The sequence below is a fragment of the Ostreococcus tauri genome, assembly GCF_000214015.3.
Source record: "Ostreococcus tauri WGS project CAID00000000 data, contig chromosome 06, whole genome shotgun sequence".
Lineage (NCBI taxonomy): Eukaryota > Viridiplantae > Chlorophyta > Mamiellophyceae > Mamiellales > Bathycoccaceae > Ostreococcus > Ostreococcus tauri.
The window spans coordinates 677,096-696,656 of NC_014431.2; the positions used below are offsets into that span (position 1 = coordinate 677,096).

General features: G+C 62.5%; 14 protein-coding genes across 14 annotated transcripts; 6 read left to right on the forward strand and 8 right to left on the reverse strand.

Moving 5' to 3' along the window:
- OT_ostta06g03950 (SAP domain) lies at positions 1 to 537 on the forward strand (the record flags this gene model as incomplete). The annotated part of the gene is made up of 1 exon (XM_003079987.2): positions 1 to 537. A coding segment is annotated over one exon (537 nt), but the record flags the coding sequence as incomplete, so codon positions are not given.
- Positions 538 to 645: 108 nt separating this feature from the next.
- Positions 646 to 1,875, forward strand: OT_ostta06g03960 (unnamed product; the record flags this gene model as incomplete). Its single annotated transcript, XM_022984097.1, has 1 exon — positions 646 to 1,875. One exon carries the CDS (start codon positions 646 to 648, stop codon positions 1,873 to 1,875), a length of 1,230 nt encoding a protein of 409 aa, XP_022839291.1.
- Positions 1,876 to 1,891: 16 nt separating this feature from the next.
- Positions 1,892 to 2,101, reverse strand: OT_ostta06g03970 (unnamed product; the record flags this gene model as incomplete). Its single annotated transcript, XM_022984098.1, has 1 exon — positions 1,892 to 2,101. The coding sequence occupies one exon, from the start codon at positions 2,099 to 2,101 to the stop codon at positions 1,892 to 1,894; it is 210 nt and encodes a 69-aa protein (XP_022839292.1).
- Positions 2,102 to 2,346: 245 nt separating this feature from the next.
- On the reverse strand, positions 2,347 to 3,018 carry OT_ostta06g03980 (Putative E3 ubiquitin-protein ligase,makorin-related; the record flags this gene model as incomplete). Its single annotated transcript, XM_022984099.1, has 1 exon — positions 2,347 to 3,018. One exon carries the CDS (start codon positions 3,016 to 3,018, stop codon positions 2,347 to 2,349), a length of 672 nt encoding a protein of 223 aa, XP_022839293.1.
- A 142-nt stretch (positions 3,019 to 3,160) lies between these two features.
- OT_ostta06g03990 (DNA mismatch repair protein Pms1/Mlh2) lies at positions 3,161 to 5,650 on the reverse strand (the record flags this gene model as incomplete). The annotated part of the gene is made up of 1 exon (XM_022984100.1): positions 3,161 to 5,650. The coding sequence occupies one exon, from the start codon at positions 5,648 to 5,650 to the stop codon at positions 3,161 to 3,163; it is 2,490 nt and encodes an 829-aa protein (XP_022839294.1).
- A 131-nt stretch (positions 5,651 to 5,781) lies between these two features.
- Positions 5,782 to 7,314, reverse strand: OT_ostta06g04000 (Nin one binding (NOB1) Zn-ribbon-like; the record flags this gene model as incomplete). Its single annotated transcript, XM_022984101.1, has 1 exon — positions 5,782 to 7,314. The coding sequence occupies one exon, from the start codon at positions 7,312 to 7,314 to the stop codon at positions 5,782 to 5,784; it is 1,533 nt and encodes a 510-aa protein (XP_022839295.1).
- Positions 7,315 to 7,497: 183 nt separating this feature from the next.
- OT_ostta06g04010 (Translation elongation/initiation factor/Ribosomal, beta-barrel) lies at positions 7,498 to 8,889 on the reverse strand (the record flags this gene model as incomplete). Its single annotated transcript, XM_003079991.1, has 1 exon — positions 7,498 to 8,889. The coding sequence occupies one exon, from the start codon at positions 8,887 to 8,889 to the stop codon at positions 7,498 to 7,500; it is 1,392 nt and encodes a 463-aa protein (XP_003080039.1).
- Positions 8,890 to 9,217: 328 nt separating this feature from the next.
- On the forward strand, positions 9,218 to 10,591 carry OT_ostta06g04020 (GYF; the record flags this gene model as incomplete). The annotated part of the gene is made up of 1 exon (XM_003079992.1): positions 9,218 to 10,591. One exon carries the CDS (start codon positions 9,218 to 9,220, stop codon positions 10,589 to 10,591), a length of 1,374 nt encoding a protein of 457 aa, XP_003080040.1.
- Positions 10,592 to 10,703: 112 nt separating this feature from the next.
- OT_ostta06g04030 (Bile acid:sodium symporter) lies at positions 10,704 to 12,011 on the reverse strand (the record flags this gene model as incomplete). Its single annotated transcript, XM_022984102.1, has 1 exon — positions 10,704 to 12,011. The coding sequence occupies one exon, from the start codon at positions 12,009 to 12,011 to the stop codon at positions 10,704 to 10,706; it is 1,308 nt and encodes a 435-aa protein (XP_022839296.1).
- An 89-nt stretch (positions 12,012 to 12,100) lies between these two features.
- Positions 12,101 to 12,946, forward strand: OT_ostta06g04040 (Zinc finger, RING/FYVE/PHD-type; the record flags this gene model as incomplete). Its single annotated transcript, XM_003079994.2, has 1 exon — positions 12,101 to 12,946. One exon carries the CDS (start codon positions 12,101 to 12,103, stop codon positions 12,944 to 12,946), a length of 846 nt encoding a protein of 281 aa, XP_003080042.2.
- Positions 12,947 to 13,003: 57 nt separating this feature from the next.
- On the reverse strand, positions 13,004 to 14,557 carry OT_ostta06g04050 (Beta-lactamase-like; the record flags this gene model as incomplete). Its single annotated transcript, XM_003079995.1, has 1 exon — positions 13,004 to 14,557. One exon carries the CDS (start codon positions 14,555 to 14,557, stop codon positions 13,004 to 13,006), a length of 1,554 nt encoding a protein of 517 aa, XP_003080043.1.
- A 231-nt stretch (positions 14,558 to 14,788) lies between these two features.
- On the forward strand, positions 14,789 to 16,066 carry OT_ostta06g04060 (26S proteasome subunit P45; the record flags this gene model as incomplete). The annotated part of the gene is made up of 1 exon (XM_022984103.1): positions 14,789 to 16,066. The coding sequence occupies one exon, from the start codon at positions 14,789 to 14,791 to the stop codon at positions 16,064 to 16,066; it is 1,278 nt and encodes a 425-aa protein (XP_022839297.1).
- Positions 16,067 to 16,218: 152 nt separating this feature from the next.
- Positions 16,219 to 17,154, forward strand: OT_ostta06g04070 (Eukaryotic translation initiation factor 3 subunit G; the record flags this gene model as incomplete). Its single annotated transcript, XM_003079997.1, has 1 exon — positions 16,219 to 17,154. The coding sequence occupies one exon, from the start codon at positions 16,219 to 16,221 to the stop codon at positions 17,152 to 17,154; it is 936 nt and encodes a 311-aa protein (XP_003080045.1).
- A 49-nt stretch (positions 17,155 to 17,203) lies between these two features.
- OT_ostta06g04080 (unnamed product) lies at positions 17,204 to 19,072 on the reverse strand (the record flags this gene model as incomplete). The annotated part of the gene is made up of 1 exon (XM_003079998.1): positions 17,204 to 19,072. The coding sequence occupies one exon, from the start codon at positions 19,070 to 19,072 to the stop codon at positions 17,204 to 17,206; it is 1,869 nt and encodes a 622-aa protein (XP_003080046.1).
- Between the last annotated feature and the right edge of the window lie 489 nt (positions 19,073 to 19,561).

Here is a 19,561-nt window from a genome sequence, read left to right on the forward strand (position 1 = left end):
CCGAGAGCGGCGGTGGTGCGGGCGAAAACGCCGTCGACGGCGAGACGAGAGGAGCCGTCGGACGACGAGGACGACGACATAGAGGCCATTCAAGCCGCCGCTAGGGCGTCGAAGGCGTCGAAGGCGCCCGAACCACGGACACGCGAGGAACCGGCGAGGAACGTGGACGAGCCCGCTCCATCGCGCGTGGTGGAGATTGCGTGCGTCATTCCGGACGCGCCGGCGGCGACGGACGCGCCGGCGCCGAGACGAAGCTCGAGAAGGTCCGTCTCCGTCGAGCGCGAGGACAAAGCGATCGAAGACGCGCCGGTGCGGAGACGACCCTCTCGGCGATCGGTCTCCGTCGAGCGCGCCGCGCCCCGATCCGTGGGCGCGGGAGACGATCCGGTAGCGTCCGTGAACGGCGACCTCTCAAAGCTCACCGTCGTCGTCCTGAAACAACTCCTGAGCGCCCGCGGACTGAGCGTCGCCGGCCTCAAGGCTGCCCTCATCGAACGCTTACAAAGCGCCATCGACGAGGAAAACGCGCGCGCGTAGTCGTGTAACGATCGCGTCGTCAATTTTTAGACCTCGCGCGCCGCCGCGCGTCCCGCGCGCCCGCCTTCACTCACCGACGCGTCGTCCTCGTACCATCGACCGCGCGCGATGCCCATCGTCACCGGCGCCCTTCCCTTTGTCGCCGTGAGCGCGACGACGGGGAAGATCGCCTCGATCGGGTACGAATTCGCCGCCGAGGAGACGCACGAGACGCGCACCGAGACGAATGATGACGCGTCGGACGCGCGCGACGCCACGCGCGAGGCGACGACGAACGGCTCGGGGGGAGACATCTTACGAGACTGGCAAGTGATGCAAACGAGACTCGATCGCGAGGAGGAGGCGGAGACGATGCGGGAGTTGTGGAGGAACGACGCCCCGGCGTGGTTGGAACGAAGCAAAACGACGTGGCGGGCGAGACATCTGGCGAGGCAGTTCGCGAGGGAACGCGCGAGTGGGAACCCGAATCCAAAGGTTGGAACGACGCGGAGGGATGGAGACGGCGATGGGGGGTCGGTAGGGAAGCAAACGCGGAAAAATCGGTCGTCGGGCGAGCCGTTGGTGCAGCTGGGCGAGCGCGGACGCGCGGGTCTCGGGAAGGTGGCGTGCTCGATCGAGGATCTGTTGGCGAGCGGTCTGTTGGTGCCAGGGAAAGAGAAGTTGTACATCGTGTATCAGGATAACACGTGGTGCGCGGATTTGGACGAAAATGGGCTGATTTCGTTCAGAGGGAAGACGTTTACGAGTCCGAGCGCTTGGGCGATTTTCGCCAAGCGAATCACGAATCCCACGAAGAAGGCAGACGACGGATGGAAGAGCGCGCGATACGGACACCCCGACGGTCCGACGTTGGATCAGGTGAAAGGAGAGTACGCGCGCATGCAACAGCTCAAGGCTGCGGGAATTGAGGTGAGCGCGCAGGAAGCGGGAAAATCTATGAGCGGCTCCAATCGAGCCGCCGGAGACTCGCCGGCGCCTCGGTCAACCCCTCGAAAACGCAAGGCGTCAGATATCGTCACCGCGAGCGCCGACGATATGACGTGGACGCACATGTTTCCTGGATGCGAGCACGGCGCGCCTGAGCCGTACGCCGGAAAAACTGTTGACTCAAACATGGAGTTCAGCTCCCTCATTGGACGATATATCTGCGTCCACTGGGAGCGCCAGAGCGTTTGGATGGCTGGCAAAGTAATCAAGGTTCGAGACCTCGATACCCACGTCGAGGCGGACGTCTTATTCGCTAGCGGCAAAATAGAACGCAGTATCGACATGGAGGAGTTAGCCGGAGAGGGCAGTCTCGTCGTCCTCGACGTCCCGTCGTCACCCACGAAGAAGTGAACGAGCGTTTAAGCGATCAGTTTTGTGTAACGTCATCTATAGCCTTCAACGCCATCATCTTTTCCGCCACGCGCGCTCGAGCGTCGACGCGTCGCTTTCGTTCCTCGGCGTCCTTCGCGCTTCTCGCCAACCGCTCCAACGCCTCGCGCGTCTCTCGCGCTTCTGCTCTTAGTTGCGCCGCGCGCGTGAGCGGGTCGATGTCGTCATCATCATCGTCCGCGAACATCGCCGCGCGGTCACCCGCGACGTGTCGACGCGACGCGACACGACGCGGCGTCGAACAGTGAAGTGCGACGTGAGGCGCGAGCGGGACGCGTTACGGTTCTTCGTTTCATCACTTCGGTCATGTAGTGCTACAATCAAGAGAACGCTAAAATCGAATGAGATTATGACGGGGGTTTATCGGTGTGACGTGCGATCGAAACCACGAATCGCGTCGTCGATTGGGAAAATTCACGCGTCTCGCGCCGATCACTCGTGAGAGAAACGGCACGAATCGCCTCGCGTGCAGTTACCCTCGGCCCAGGCGTAGCACTTCCCGGGCGGACCTCTGGAGCCCGGTCGCGACGGTGGTGCGTTCGGGTCGTGAGAGAATCGGCACGAATCGCCGTACGAGCAGTTGCCGTTTTGGAACGCGTAGCACACGCCGCCGCCGCCGCCGCCGCCGCCGCCGCCGCCACCGCGACCGGCCGCGCTTCCCGGTCCGTGAGAGAACCTACAAGAGTCCCCACGATTGCATTCACCGCGCTCGAACGCGTAGCACTTCGGCACGTCCTCACCAAAGCGTTCCTTCTTCGCCTTCTTACACGGCTCGCATCGCGTCGGTTGGTTGGTCCAACCCTTCGACGAGTAAAACTCTTGTTCACCGACGGTGAACACGAACTCACCGTTGCAATCGCGGCAGTTCAGCGTGATATCTTCGTAGTTCCCGGTCGAGATCGTGGCTTTGCCCGAGAGATCGGCATCGGACTTCTTGTGCACCTTGAATCCGTCCTCTTCCTCTTCTTCGGCGTCTTCAACCTTTGGGCGCTTGTCCTCAACCTCATCCGCGGTTTCTTCGTCCGACGATCGCTCGCGCTTCTCCTTCTTCTCCTTCTTCTCCTTCTTCTCCTTCTTCTCCTTCTTCTCCTTCTTCTCGGCCATGTTTACGAACGACGCGCGGTGTTGTGACGGAGGAATTAATGGCGGCGCCACGACGGCGGCGGCGCACTTCCACACGCGGGTGTTTAGAGTCCCTCACATGTTGAGTCTTTACTCGTGGATGTGACTTTTGTGTCAAAAGTGCTCAGAACGCTCGACGGAGCGCAAAGAGGTGACGCATGGTGGGACGACCGTGCGGACAGTTCCAAGGCGCGTCGAGCGTGGTGAGGTTATTCAAAACCCTTCGCATCGATCGCGCATCCAAGGCGTCGCCGATCATGATGGACCCGCGACAGGCTTTCATCGCGAGCGCTGCGCGGGTTTTCGCGGGACGGAGCACGCGGACGTCGGAAGACGAATCCCCACGTTGATCGTGTCTCGTGAGCCCGATCGAGAGCTGCGAGTTCGCTGGTAAAGAGTGCTGACCTCTATCGAGCATAGACACGAGCTCGTGGACGTCTGTTTTGTCGAAGACGACGTTCTTGAGCACGGGCACTGCTGAGAGACGCAAGGAGCCGCATCGTGCACTCGGGTCCACGGAGGAGTTGTTCATGTCCGCACCCGGGACGGATTCCGCGACGTCGCAGAACCCGAAACCGTTCTTCAAGAACACCGGCATGTTCTGAAGCACCGTCTGCTCCTCACTTGCGGTGAGATCGAGCGGAACGGGATGGATGAGCGGCTGCTTGGAGAGCGTCGTCGTGCGCTGCAAACGCTCAAAGTTGTATATCTCATCGCTCGCGTGCTGATCGATGATGAACAGATCATCGCCGAGAGTGGCGAGAATGAATCCAAGGTTGAACTGTCCGACAATGCGCATCTTTGCGAAATCTGCCTTGTCGAAGACGCGCTCGAGCTCTCTCGCCGCGGCGGTGGCTCGCTCCGTTGATTCCGCCGTGTCGTCATCTGCGGCGGACACGTGTGCGGAATCAAACGCCTTAACGGCCGACTGTTTCGCCGTGGCGCGTTTGTGAGAGTTGCGCCGGCGCGCAAGCATGTCTTCCATGGAAAATGGAATCGATCCATCGTCCAAAATTTCCTCTGTCGCATCTGGTCTTCTCAATTCCTCAACCGTGGCGCCGACGTCTTCAAACTCAACGTCGACGTGCGCGAAGCTCGGGCGCTCGTCCTCGTCCTTCTGAGTGTCTTCTAATCGTGGACGTTTTGCGTCTTCATCGTCCTCTTCTATCTCGTCCATCGATGGCGAGACGGTCGTCGTTTCCGCCTTCGCGGGTGCCTCAGTCTCCATCGCTTCGTCAGAGACTTGCGTGGTCGTCGCTATTTTCCACCCACCACCGATCGCCACGCTCGTGACGTCTCGAGTAAATCCGAAAGTTTGTAAATTCCTCTGCGCGTCGATGCTTCGTGCCGAAGAATCTCTCTTCGAACCGCGCGAGCCCTCCGCTTGACCGCTCGCCGTGCGCAAAACGGCCGCAAACGTCTCCTCGTCGTCACCCTTTGCCGGCGTCCAAGTTTCGTCCTCGGCGTCTTCATCGTCCTCAGCGCCGTTTTGTTCACTAAGTTCTAAAGGCGAGGCCTTTTCTGCGCTCGCTGGCGCCTCCTGTGTCACAGCATACGTGTATCTAGTTGGCGAAAACGCCTCTAGGAGCTTGTCCCGCATTTGCGCCAGTATCGCCTCCTCGTCGTGTAACATAATCTTACGCTTGTCCGGCGTCACGTTGACGTCGTACGCGTTCGTGGCGAGCTGAAAATCTAGCACCACCATGGGCGCTTGATTCGGATTGAACGAGCGATACGTCTCGTTAACCACTCGCGCGGCGCGTGGTAAATCGACGGGCCGACCGTTGACGTAATAAAATTGTCGATCCGTCCCTGCGCGTCCGCATCCCGAGCGCGGCTCGGATATGAACCCACTCACGCGCACACCAGTGCCTACCTCGAGCTCCAGCTCGATCTCTCGCATGGATGCGATCATCTTCGACCCAAAAACCGTGACGATGTTTTCCCGCACGCTCGCGTCCTCTCCGCGCGTGTGCAAGACGTTCGTCCTCCCATATTTCCCGCTCTGGTGCGTGCACAGTATCCTCACGGACTTCGAGACCAACGCGTACGCCTGCACGATCGCCAACGCTTTCCCGTACTCCCTCTTCGCGTTTCGAATCAGTTCCTTCCTCCGCACCGGCAGCGGCTCGAACAATCGTCCGACGCGAACCGTCGTCCCCACCGACCTCGCCGTCGTGCTCTCGCTCATCACCCTCCCCTCGCCGTCGTACGCGATCTTCAACCCCGCCACATCTTCCTCCGTCCTCGTCGTGACCTCAAACTCTCCCGATACTCCACACAACGAGCTCAGCGCCTCGCCTCGAAATCCAAACGTTCGCAGCGCCTCCAAATCCTCAAACCTCTCCAGCTTACTCGTCGCGTATTTCGTCGTCAGCATCCCCACGTCTCCCCGCCGCACCCCTCGGCCGTCGTCCGAGACCTCGACGACGTCCACGCCGTGATCTTTAAACCGCACTTCGATCGATCGCGCGGTGGCGTCGAGGGCGTTTTCGATCAATTCCTTGCACACCGAGCGAAGATCGACGACGACTTGTCCACTGGTGATGCGATGGACCACGGCGCGATCGATGGGTTTGATCGCGCGTGAGCGCTCTGGAACGGACGAAAGCATCGCGAGCGCGTCGCGGGCGCGCGCTCTCGGGGCGGCGCGCGCTCGGGGCGAGGCGACGAGTGCGAATGGTGGTGACAGCTGGCGTGGTGTCATTTAAAAAGGCGAGCGACGGACGCCGCGCGGACGCGACGCTACTTCCGGCGTCTGTTCGTGGCGACGTGGCGACGCTCGTTGGGATTTCGACGAACGTCGCCCGCGACCTCGAACGCGGTCTTTTGGCTGGCGAATCGCTTGTCGTCGGCGTAGGATTCCTCGTTGTACTCGGCGGCGAAGACGTCCTCACCGATTTGTTTCTTTGTCAGGCGCACGCTCATGAGCTGATCCTCGCGGAGGATGATCTTCTTCTCGCGGCGACCGCCCTTGGGTAAGGGTAGGGAGTACTTGCTTCCGCGCAAGACGAATTTTTTACGCACGCCGAATTGTTCGACGCCGTCTCGAGTGACGGTGTGCTCAACCTTTTGCATGGTTTGGTTCCCGCACTTTGGGCAGAAGATGCGCGAGAGGTCGCGGGAGATTTCGTTGCACGCGTGACAGCGCAGGACCCATCGTCGAAGTTGCTCGATACGCATGCCATCGGGGGCGATGAGCTTGAGTCCCATCTGCAGGATGACGTTTTGCATTGCGAAATCCGCCGTGATGGAGGAGACGCACGATTCGAGCTCGACTTCGTCGTAGTCCTCGTCTTCGTCGTCGACCTCCTCCTCCGCACCCTCCTCGAGCTCACCGCGCGAGGTGAAGAAGTCGACGGCACGCTTACTGACATCCTCCAGCTCCTCGGCGCGCGCGCTACCGTCGTCGTCTTCGTTCTGCTCTCGCGATACCTCAGCCTCAGCCGCCGCTTGCTCGGCTTCCCACCGCGCCCTCTCCTCTCGCTTTTGTCGACGCACCCGCGTCGTTCGACACACCGCTCGCTCCCACCCGTCGTCATCACCATCATCTTTTTCTATGTGAGATTGCCCAGCGGCGGTCTCGGCCGCGGTCTCCGCTCGCTCCCTCGCACGCCGCTCCTCGTCCTCCCGTCGCTCTCGATCCGCCGCCGTCTCCGTCTTCTTCTCCGCTTCCTCGCTCAACGCCACGCTCGCCATCTTCGCACGCATTTCCCGCTCTGCCTGCTCATGTGCGTCATTCATCTCGTCTAACTCGGCCCAATCGTCCGCGTTCGGGACGAAATCCCATCCCGGTCGCTTTTCGTTCGCGCTCGCCTTTTTCCCAGTCGTCCTCGGCGGCGCCGGCTCCGTCCGCAGGTGCTCCACCCCGTGACACATCCGCTCCACGTCGTACGCCAACGCGATCAACTTCAAATCAACCCTCGAGAGCGCTTGTAAATCCCCAGTCTTCGCCGCGAACGTCTTCACCGCCTCGATCGCCTCCTCCGTCGGCTCGCGCGTCGTCAACGCCATCGCCCCCGCCACGCGCCGCGCGCGTTCGTCCCGTATCTCCTCCTGCACCTCCGCGATCGTCACCAGCGTCGTCTCCGGGTCGATGAAGCTCCCGATCGCGCCCTTGAATATCGCGTTCGCGTCCACGATCGCTTTACGGTGCGTCGGCGAGCGGATGATTTCATCGAGCGTTCGGGCGGCGGCGGCGGCTCGTCGTGCCTCGTCTTGATCGACCGCTCGCGGTTCGGGATCGTCTCGAACGATCTTCGCCCACGGAGAGGACATCGACAGACGTCGTGTGCGTCCGAGCGCGTGGGAGCGGTACGAGTGGTGGCGCGCGTCGACGCGATGTGCGGCGTCGGCGGGCGCGCGGAGGCGTCGAGCTTGGTTCGAGCGCGACGCGTCGGGATTTTTTGTGGCGTGTGTGTCGTTAAAACTATTCCATCGGACGTCAACTGGTGCGGCGATCTATTCTTCGAGCTGAGTGCCGGCCTGGATGGAGCCCCATCCGATGAGACGCCAGTGCTTCTCGACCCGGCGGCTCAGGGCGACCTTCTCGCCAACCTTGGTGCACACCGGCGAGGTGAGCTGGAGCTTCGCCATGTCCGCCTTGACGGCGACGACGCGGGCGCCGGTGCACATGGAACCGATGTTCAACATCAAAACTTCGCTCTTGGCGAGCTTACTCACCTTGCTCTGACGCTCGCTGCCTTGCGTGCGCACGCCGAGGAGACGACGGAGAAGGAAAAAGTTCACCTCGAGCTCGGTGAAAACCTCGGGCAAGGCGCCGACTTGACCGAGCACTTGGCCGACCAAACGATCGGCGCGCGTGAGCGTCGGGTCGCACGTCGTACCGACACCGATGAGACCGCCAGGAACGGCGTATTGAAGCAAGTTTTGTTCCGCAAACAGGGACACGATGCGCGTCATGATGGGCTTGCACTTGACTTTGCCGTCGGCGTCCTTGGTGACGATTCCCGGGCGAACCTCGATGTCTTGCCCAACCTTGAGCACGCCCTGAAGGATCGAGCCGCCGGCGACGCCGCCCTGAATTTCATCAACCTCTGCACCCGGCTTGTTGACGTCGAACGAACGAATGACGATCATGTTCGGCGGCGACAAGAAGTCGCGCTCGGGAACCGGAATTTTCTTCACGATGTACTCGCACACGACGTCGATGTTGTACTTCAACTGCGCCGAGATCGGGATCACGGGCGCACCGTCCGCGATCGTCCCTTGGATGAACTTGCAAATGGTATCGTATTGGTTCGCCGCCGCGTTCTCCTGCACCAAGTCAATCTTGTTCTGTAAGATGATGATGTGCTTCAGGCGCATAATCTCCACGGCGGCCAAGTGCTCGCTCGTTTGCGGCTGCGGACACGTCTCGTTCCCGGCGATCAGCAACAGCGCCCCATCCATCACCGCCGCACCGTTCAACATCGTCGCCATCAAAATATCGTGTCCCGGACAATCCACAAAACTCACGTGTCGAATCAACTTCATCTTTTTATCCTCGAACCCCGGAACCTCGCACGCCGGCGCGTCCTCCTTCGTCGACGAGTACGCGCGATAACAATCCGGTCTCGGGCACTTCTCATCCTCGCACGCGTAAATCTTCGCGTTCGCGTATCCCAATTTGATCGTAATATTCCGTTCGAGCTCATTCTTAAACCGCACCGTCTGCACGCCGCTGATCGCCTTCACCACGGTGGACTTTCCGTGCGCCACGTGCCCGATGGTCCCAATGTTAATCGTCGCCTGTCGACTGATCACCTCGGGCGAGAGCGGGGTGAGCGTCCCGACGTCGAGCTCATCCAGATCTTGCACGGAGAGTCCGTCATCGCCCGTCCTGTACACCATCGCGCGTCACCCACGTCGTTCGATCGCCCGTCGACGCGATGCGAAACCCTCTCTCGTCGTCGACGCGAATCTGCGCCTTCGCGGTCGCCCGTCGACGCGTGCGCGCGCGCGAGGTCTCGCGCCGTCCCCCGCGCGCGCGCGTGCGTGCGTCGACGCCCGGGCGCGTCTTCGCGGTCGACGTGTGCGGAGGTTTTCACCAACGCGAGGGTCACACAGTGATGGATGACGATCGATCCGCGCGCGATTCCTCGACGACGCGTCGGCGTCGACGCGCGCGCGGATGGACGCGGTGCGCGGTGCGCGCGACGGGCGCGAGCGCGGTCGCGCGATGAAGCGCGCGCGGGTGGACGCGCGTGGGCGCGACGTGCACGATGTCGCACCGAGCGATGATGATGATGACGACGACGACGCGACGCGAGAGACGGCGACGACGATCGCGCTCGCGCGCGCGGCGTCGCGGGCGCGACGGGCGTCGACGTGGCTCGATGCGGGTGGACGCGCGCGGGACGAGGGGTCGAGGGTGGAGATTAATTTCCCGACGAGCGGCGAGGAGTACGCGCGGTTGTTGCTCGAGTCGAGCGCGCGGGAGAGCGTGCGAGGGACGATCGAACGGAAACTCACGGGCGATAGGGGGGAAGAGGAATGGGAGGTGTCGGCGGTGATCGTGCCGGAGACGGAGGGGGTGGATGAGGACGGCGACGCGGCGGCGGCGGCGTCGGAGGAGACGGCGGCGGCGGGGACGTGGGTGCAGTCGTACGACGCCGAGAGCGATGCGTTTTATTACTTTCACTCGGAGACGCAGGAAACGAGTTGGGATCGTCCGATTGGGGTGAAGATAATCCTCGACGAAGTCGCGGCGGAGAAGGTGGCGAAGGATGAGGCGGAGAAGAAGACGCGAGAGGAAGAGACGCGAGAGCGCGCGTACGCCGAGGCGAGGACCGACGCCGAGGTCACGGGCGACGCCCTGGATGCGCTGAAGAAGCACACGTCCGTGGACGTCGCGGCGGTGAAGCTTCCTGGGTTGAAGTCTTGGTACTACGAGGATGATTACAAGAATTGGCAAGGGCCGTTCACCGCGGCGCAGTTGATGACGTGGCGCTCGATGCTTCCCATGGATCTTCGATTGTTCGAACACGGAGACGAGTCGGCGGAGACGACGCTCGCGGAAGTTTTAGGAGATACGCCGATCGCAGCGCAGTGCGCGGCGTTGGGGATCGTTTTACCGCCACGGGCGACGGCGGCGCACGCGCAGTACGCGCTTCGAACGGGTCGGGCCGAAGCGCTCGCGCCCGAGACGGAGCCGGGGACGTCTGATGAGGCACCAAACGATTGGGCGCGCGCAGTTCTCGAGGGATTACCTCCGGAGCAAGCCATCATGCGCGGCGCCGATCCCGCGGAGGTGGCTCGAAAGGTTTTGGAGAAACGAGCCGCCGAACTCGAGTCCTCTTACGGGACCACCGCGGTGTACAACAAGTTCCTTCACAAGATCACGGACGCTTCGACGATCGCGAAACCAACGTCGGTTTACGCCGATATAGGGTTAGATAATTACGTCGACACGAACTCGTTCGAAGCCGCGCTGTACGAAATGAAGAACCGCAAATCCGTCAAGCTGACGAGGAAACAAATCGAAAAGCTCAAGGAGCGTAAGCGCAAGATCAAAGACAAGTTCAACAACGAGTGGCTGCGTAAAGACGACTGAGCTCGCGTTAGCGTGTAAGTAGATATAACAACAGATGTAGCGTAGTCTTGTGTGCGAGTCAAAGTTGCAGAAATCGTCGCGCACACGCGCGAAGAGGCCTCACATCGCAAAGTCAACTTGAAATGTTCGTCAACCCCGTCACCGCCTTGAACGTGTCGTTATATGCGGTGTAATTCGGATCGTTGCGCCACGCCTCCTTCGAACGACTTTCGCGTTCCACTTTGGTGTCGTCCATGTATCTCCAGAAGGCTGCTAACATGCTACCGATCACGGAGTGCACCGTGGCGGAGATGGCGCACGGCACGGCGACGAGCGGGTCGGCGAAATGCGCCGAGGCCAGGACGACCCCCAAGGCTGAGTTCTGCATGCCAACTTCGATGCTCATCGTGCGTGACGTCTTCTCGGAGAAACCCGCGCCGCGCGAGAGGACGTACCCCGAAAAGAATCCCATGGTGTGGAGGCAGATGACGGCGACGATGAGCGACGGACCCGCCGCGAGAATTTGCGTCGACGTGCGGCCGATGATGGACGAGCAAATGAGCGCCACCGTGAGCACGGCCGCGAGCGGGGCGTACGGCGAGATCGCATCACTCACCTTGGGCGCGAAACGTTTGAGCATCACTCCGGCAAGGACGGGAAGAAGGACGACTTGCAGCGTGCTCGTGAACAATCCCGCGACGTCGACGGGTATCATCTTCCCCGCGAGGTGCTTCGTCAGCGTCGGCGTCATCACCGCCGCCATGAACGTGCTCACCGTGGTCAAAGTCACGCTCAGCGGAACGCTCGCCCGCGCGATGTACGTCACGACGTTAGACGCCGTCCCGCCCGGGCAGCACCCGACGAGCACGAGCCCGGCGGCGAGCGAAGAATTGCTCAACAGCACCTTTCCAACCACGAACGCCAGCGTCGGCATCACCGTGTACTGCAACGCCACCCCCATACCGATCTTCCACGGCTGTTTCAGCACGTTCTCAAAGTCCTTCACGTCGAGCGTGATCCCCATCCCGAGCATCGTCAGCGCCAGCGCGCGCGTCACCGCGTCGCCTCGAAACCAACTCACCGCCCCCGGCATCGCGAACCCGACCACCGCCCCCAACGCGACGAACACCGGAAACTGATGCGTGAGCGTCTCGCACGCCCTTTTCGCGCGCTCGCCCATCGTCGCCGCCCGCGCCTCGTCGACGAAGAACGAGCTCTCCGCCTCGCTCTCGCGCGTCGACCGCGACCGCGCCGCGACGTCGCCGCCGACCCGCCCTCGCGCGCGCGCGCGCGTGCGCACGCGATCAAAGCGCGCGCGCGCGCGGTCGACGCACCGAGGCGTCGGCGTCGCGCGCGCGCGTCCGCGGGCGCGTCGCGCGCGCTGACTGTGCATCCCTCCCATCGCGCTCCCCGGCGCGCGCGTCCACCGCGCGAGCGCCATCGTCGTCGTCGTCGTCGTCGTCGTCGTCGTCGTCGTCGTCGTCGTCGTCGTCGCGCGGCGTCGACGACGCGACGCGACGCGCTGTCACGATGGACGGAAGAATTCGACGCGAACACATGGCGAGCGATCCCGACGCCGACGAAGCGCTCGCGCGTCGGTTACAGCTCGAAGAGGACGACGCCGCGCGGGCGATGGGCCTCGGACGCGCGCGCGCGCGGGCGAACGCGGCGCGCGCGGCGAGCGACGAGGCGCTGGCGAGACGATTACAGGCGGAAGAACTCGCGCGCGCGCGCGTCGATTCGACGCCGTTCGCCGTGGACGACGGGCGCGATGGGGCGACGCCGCGACGCGGGCGCACGGGCGCGATGTCCCTCGTCGATGGGTTCGTGCGCGCGGCGATGGGTGGGATGGGTGGCGCGGGACGGGGCGACGGCGCGGGCGTTCGGGCGACGACGACGTTCGAGTTCCCGATCGGTCACGGACGCTCGGTGCGGTTCGAGACGGATGTGTTCGGCGAGCGCGGTGATGAGATCGCGGGGGCGATGGACGCGGCGCGCGCGCGGTTCGAAGACGTCTTCGGGGGGACGCCGTGGGGTCGAGGGACGGGCGGGACGGCGGACGTCGTGCGCGTGCCGAGCATCATCGACATGTTGAACGCGATGCAAGGGGTGAACTGGGAAGGGTTCGGCGGTGGATCGGGTTTAAACGAAGATCAACGCGCGGTGGTCTCGGTGGAGCCGTACGAACGCGCTGCCGAGGAGGCTGAAAACGCGACGTGCGCGGTGTGTCTCACGCAAGTCGAGAACGGCGAGAACGTGAAGAGACTCGGGTGTAAGCACGTCTACCACCCCGAGTGCATCGATCGGTGGTTAGAGCGAAGTAGGCTCTGTCCGGTGTGCAAGAGGGACGTCTTGACGGGAGAAAGTGAGCACTGATTAGTCGCGTCTCAGAATGTTCTAGAAAACGCGGTTTCGCGTGTGTGATGTTACATTTCAATTCTGCTGCATAAACGGCGGAACAAAGCCTCGTTTCTTCATAGTTTTCCAGTCGTTTACCGCGTTCTCGTCGTTCGCCGCGACGAGCTTTCGTTTCGACGTCTTCATCGTCGGGGTGATGATTCCGAGCACCCTCTGCGCCGAGGCGAAAAATTCCGCCGCTCGGGCGGCTTCTCGGTCGCGCCACGTCATTTTTCTGGGCGGCTCGAAGTACATCCCGCACTCCGCGGCGACTAATCGCACGGCCGGCTTCTCTGGTACATGCGGTGCGATCACCGTGACGTCGTCGATGTTCACGCGAGACTTTAGGACGGCGTCCTCGATGACGACGTCGCCGATCGGTTCGTCCAGGTGCATGGCGCGCTCGAGGTCTTCCTGATACGCCGCGAGTTTGAGTTGCGTGTCTTTTTGACTGCACAACGACTCGAACCAAACCGCTGGGTCGCGCGGCGCCTCCGCGTCCGCATCCACGCGCGTATTTCCGAAGACGCACGCCGGTCTGAGCGCCCGCACGAAGGCTTCAAGTTCGTCGTACGGCGCGTGCAGAGAATACGGCACGGCGACGATACGCCCGGCTTCGTCGTCGAACTCAACGACCGAATCGATCGGATCGTGTTCACTCGGACCGCTCACACCGGCGCCCTCGCCGCGCTGCCGCTCGATAGCGCTCCAACCGGTCGGAAGAATGGCCAGAGGCGGCGCGTCGTCGTGCCTCAATCCCTTGACGAGCGCGCGCAAGGTCGACGGACGCACGTGCTGCTTCGGTACGCACCGCACGTGGGTCCGTCGCGTCACATCTAGCGACTCGTTCATCGACCGGCGGATGAAGTTTTCTCGCTCGCACGCGCGATGCCCCGTCAAAAACCGAGTGTAGGACGATGGTAAGAAGCGCTCGTCCGGAATCTCCACCGGAGCGCCGATGGCTTCGCTCACCGCGATGACTAAATCCTCCTTCCCGAGCGAATCGATGCCGAGTACGATGGCCCGTCCCGGATTCGACACACAGAACCGCACGATATCCTCCGTCGCCTCAGCCCTTCCCGGAAACGCGTGCTTCGGATGACAGTACGTGTTATCCAAGAACAAATAATCAACCGGCGCCCTGGTCATCGCTCTCGGCAACGCTTCGCGCGCGATCCAATCCTCCCTCCTAAAATCCCCCGTGTGCACCAACCGCCCGTTCGGCCCCTCCACACAAACCACCACGCTTCCCGGACAGTGTCCAGCGTCGATCAGCGTCACCTCGATCGTCGTCTCTCGCGTCAACCGCACGCCGTGTCCTCGATTGCGCTCCAACGCCTTGACGTGTCTCCCCAGCGTCGGCCACTTGCTCACCAAAATCTCCCGCGTGATCTCATCGCAGTAAATCCGCGCCCCCAACGTCTCCGGGGACCACCGTCGCGCCCCCAACCCGACGACGTGATCGGCGTGGGCGTGCGTGAGAAAGTACGCGCGAATGTTTCGCGACGCGCTCGGTGCCCAGAAGTCGATCGCGATCGACGCGTCCGAGCTCACCGGGATCGCGTTCGAGCGCAAACCGAGCGCGGACATCGGAGAAAATATCCCCGAACCGCGCGCCGGGCCGAGGACGTTCGTGGGCCGCGCGCGCGGCCCCGACGAGGCGCGATGTCGCGTCGATGTCGCGCGAACGGTCGCGTGCACCAGGGTTGGGGTCCGCACATGGGTGTATATGTGCTTCAATATGGACATGCCGCGTGTTGACCGACGATCGCGCGCGTGAGATCGCCGCGTTCGCGTTCGCCCGCGCGCGCGTCGATCGCGATGGATCTCGACGACGCGTTCGATGACGATCACGCCCGCGCGCTCGCCGAGCTCGAGCGCGCGAGCCTGGACGACGTGCTCGCGCGCTCGCGCATGCTCGAACACGAGCTTCGCGTGCTCAGGGACGAGAGCAACAGGTTAAACCTGGAGTGCCAGAGCGAGCGAGAGCGCGTGCGGGATAACAAGGAGAAGATCAAGCTGAATAAACAGCTGCCGTACCTGGTGGGGAACGTCGTGGAGCTCCTGGACCTGGCGCCGGAGGAGGAGGAGTTGGAGGATCAGGCCACGGCGGACGTGGACGCGCAGCGGAGCGGGAAGGCGTGCGTGTTGAAGACGACGACGAGACAGACGATTTTCTTGCCCGTCGTGGGGTTGGTGGACGCGGAGACGCTGAAACCGGGCGATCTGGTGGGGGTGAATAAGGATTCGTATTTGATCCTCGACACCCTGCCGGCGGAGTACGACTCGAGGGTAAAGGCGATGGAGGTGGATGAAAAGCCGACGGATGATTACACCGATATCGGTGGGCTCGAGAAACAGATTCGGGAGATGCGGGAGGCGATCGTGCTGCCGATGACGCACGCGGAGAAATTTGCCAAACTTGGGATTCGACCGCCAAAGGGCGTGCTTCTTTACGGTCCGCCGGGGACCGGGAAGACGCTCATCGCGCGGGCGTGCGCGGCGCAGACGAACGCGGCGTATTTGAAGCTCGCTGGGCCGTTGTTGGTGCAGATGTTCATCGGTGATGGCGCTAAGTTGGTGCGGGACGCGTTCGCGTTGGCCAAAGAAAAGGCGCCCGCCATCATCTTCATCGACGAGATCGACGCCATCGGTACCAAGAGATTTGATTCGGACACCAACGGCGATCGCGAGGTCCAGCGTACGATGTTGGAGCTCCTGAACCAGCTCGACGGTTTTTCGAGCGACGATAGGATTAAGATCATCGCGGCGACGAACCGGGCGGATATTCTCGATCCGGCGCTCATGCGCTCCGGTCGTCTCGACCGTAAGATTGAGTTCCCTCATCCCAACGAGGACGCTCGCGCGCAAATCATGAAGATTCACTCTCGTAAGATGAACGTCAACCCCGAGGTGAACTTTGAAGAGCTCGCTCGGGGAACCGAGGACTTTAACGGCGCCCAGCTCAAAGCCGTGTGCGTCGAAGCCGGCATGCTCGCGCTGCGCCGCGACGGCACCGAAATCCAGCACGAGGACTTCAACGAGGGCATCATCCAGGTCCAGGCCAAGAAGAAGGCCGATTTGTTCTACTACGCCTAGATATCACGACCATCACTAGTCCAAACCGCGGCCACCGCGGCGTATTGTAGTCCACACGCCGTCCGTCGTCTCGCGTCCCTCGCGTTCGCAAAACCCTCCTCTCTCGCGCGCGCTTCTTCACTTCCCGCCGCCTCCCCTCGCGCGCGCGCTCGATGGCGATCAAACCGCGATGGGACGCGATCGACGCCGACACCGAACGCGCGGTCGACGCCAGGCGCGACGCCGACGACGAGGCGCTGAGTAAAACGACCGAGACGCTGCGATCGACGAAGATCGCAGCCGCGAACGGCGGCTCGAGCGACGCCTCGGATTTACCGGCGAATGAAAAGCTCGGACCGGACGAGGAGGGCGTGATGACGTCCATCACGTATCAGATCAACGACGCCGGGGTGCGGACGAAGACGGTGAAGCGGTACAAGGAGCACGAGGTGGTGAAAAAGGTGACGCCAGGGATGCTCGAGAGGAAAACCTGGGAAAAATTTGGAGACGCCAAGCGGTACAAACCCGGAGATGAGAGCATGACGGCGGTGTCGCTGGAAGAGATATTCTTGGAGAAGACGCGGGTGCAGCCGAAGAGTGAGCTGGAGAAGGCGAGCGATCCGTTGGCGGCGATGGCGAGCGCGCAGACGTCGCTGTTGGTGTGCCGCACGTGCGGGAAGAAGGGCGATCACTGGACTTCGAAGTGTCCGTATAAGGATTTAGCGAACGATGGGAGCAAGCCGCCCGATGAAGACGGGGCGTTTGGGGCGAGAAAGCCCGGGGGATACGTGCCGCCGAGCATGCGCGCGGGCGCCACGGGCACGGGGGCGTCGATGGACCGTCGGCGGGACGAAAACTCCATTCGCGTCTCCAACTTGTCGGAGGATACGCGCGAGCAAGACTTGCAAGAACTGTTCCGACCGTTCGGGCCAGTTACGAGAATTTACGTCGCTATCAACCGCGACACCGGGGAGGCGCGTGGGTTCGCGTTTGTTAACATGGTTAACCGCGAAGACGGACAGCGCGCGATCGATAAGCTCGACGGTTACGGTTACGATAACCTCATTCTTCGTGTCGAGTGGGCCGCACCGCGCGAGGAGCGTCGATAGGCTTCGAGTTGTTGAGTGTAATGAAATGGACAAGCATGAGATCATCAAATTACTCCGTCTTTGACTTTTGCGCCTCGCTCTCTAATGAACCGCCAAGCCGTAATTTCGCAAACAGGATGTACCCGATTGCAATGCCAGCGATTATGCCGAGCGAGAACGGCTTGTCTCTCCGCCCCGCGCGCCCAATCGAGGCCTCTTCCATCGCCGCGCACGATTGTGCGCATGAAATCGGACCCGGAGACTGAAAGTCTGGACACGATTTTGTCGCGTCTTGTTTGCCTCCGCCGGCGCCTAAAATCGCGCTCTGCGTGCACACCTTTCGCAACGTCGCCAAAGGTTCGGCGCCGAGCATACGCTTGAGATCAAACTGATCTTTAGTCGGACTTATTTCAGCGAGCTCAGCGAGCGCCATCGCGGACGCCAACGACGCCGCAGATTCGGGCGTGGCGCCAACGATGGCGATGGCGGTGATGACTTGATCCAGCGCGGGAACGATGCGCTCAACGTTTGTCTCGGTAGTGTTGATGTCCTCGCGAAGCACGCGGAGACGCGAGTCGTGCTTTTGGCACTTCGTGAGTGCGTGCGAGTGAAGCTTATGAACCGCGTTCAAGCGCGTCGTGCACTCCTCGCGAAGTTCCTCCATCATCTTCAGTTGCTCGCGCTCAAACTTGACGCGCTTGCTCGTAATCTCCTTGGCGCTGTTGGACATTTCTTTGCGACGCGCGACAAACTCTTTTGCATCCGCGCTTGTTCCATCCGAGGCGAATGAGTCGCCTCCGTCGACCTCATCGCACCACGGCTGATATTGCTTGCCCGTGGACTCGACCTTTGCCTTGCGCTGCAGGTTGAGGAGATCGATCATGAAATCGAGATGCTTGAGCACGCCGTCGCAGTGCTCGAAGTACTCTCCCGGGAGAACCAGGTTTTTCATCGCCTTGCTTCGAGACGACGCCGACTTGCTGTTCACGATGCTGTCGATGGCCTCCTTGTTGCAGTAGCCGCCCGACGCGCGCGTTTGCACGAGCCTGTCGCGAACGTCCTTCAGAGACACGACGATCAAGTCGTCATTCTCCGGCTTGTCGCCATACTTCACCGAGCGACAATTGACTGACGATGGCACTTTGCCCTTGGACGACTTGGTAAACTTTTTGAAATTTTTCAAATTCGTCTCCTTTGACGCGGGACCGCCGAATTTCTTCTCGTATTCCAGCTCCAGTTCGCGCACCTCGTCGTCCATCTGCTTCTTCTGCGCGCGAATCTCTGCCGCTTTGCGCGCACACATCGACTTGGACGTCTCCCACTGATCGCCGAGCGCATCCGCCGCGCTGCATTCCGTCGCTTGCTCGGCGCGTTTCCCGGCGAACTCAATGCGCTGCTCCACGACGGCGCCGCACAGTTTGTTCTGCCGAAGATCACACAGCGACGCCAGGGCGTGATCGTACGACGCCTGGCGCGACGCCCGTCGCGCACCACCAAACAGAGGCACCACGCGAGCCTCTCTCGCGAACGCCACGCGTCCAAAATTCGTCGCTCGACTGAGCGTCGCCAACGCCCCGCGCGCGAAACCGCACGCCAACCGCCTCCCCGTCGGCATCCTCGCGCACGACTCCGCCGCGTCCTTCGCCCGCAACTCCTCCTCGATCACGACGTAATTCAACTTTTCACATATCGCCAACGGCGCGAGCGGACACGGTCCGCTCGGCAGCGCCTTGGCCGTCGTCCTCGCCGCCCGCCCGGGCGCCGCGCTCCGCTCCGTCCCCGCGTCCGTCGCCCTCGCCCTCGGCGTCGTCCACCCCGCGTCGCTCACCGACGCGAGCGATACCGCGCACAGCACCGTCACCGCGATCGCGAGCGCGCTCGAGACCCGCCCGCGCGCGCGCGACGGGCACCGATCGCATCGCGTTCCCAACCGCCCCATCGTCGCTCTTTTCTCGTCCCTCGTGCGATCACCCGCGCGCGTCCTCGACCGAGCGCGCGCGCGCGCCCCCGTCGCGATCGTCGCGATCGTCCGCGTCCGCGCTCGCGGCGCGCGTCGGCGTCCTCGGCGTCCGCGCGTCGGCGTCCTCGCCGGCGATCGCGCGAACGGTCGTCCGCGTCACCGGTGCCGCACCTTTCGACCGGTCGTCCGTGACCGGTGACGTCCCTTTCGATCGCACACCCGTGACCGGTGACGTCCACCTTTCGACCGGTCACCCGTCGACCGCGGTGCCGCACCTTTCGACCGGTCACCCGTGACCGGTGACGTCCCTTTCGATCGCACACCCGTGACCGGTGACGTCCCTTTCGATCGGTCACGCGTCGACCGCGCGCGACGCCCACGCGTTTTCATCGCGTCGACGTCGACGCCGCGCGCGACGCCGCCGCCGCACACGGCGCGCGCGAGGCGATGCGAGCGAGCGCGCGCGCG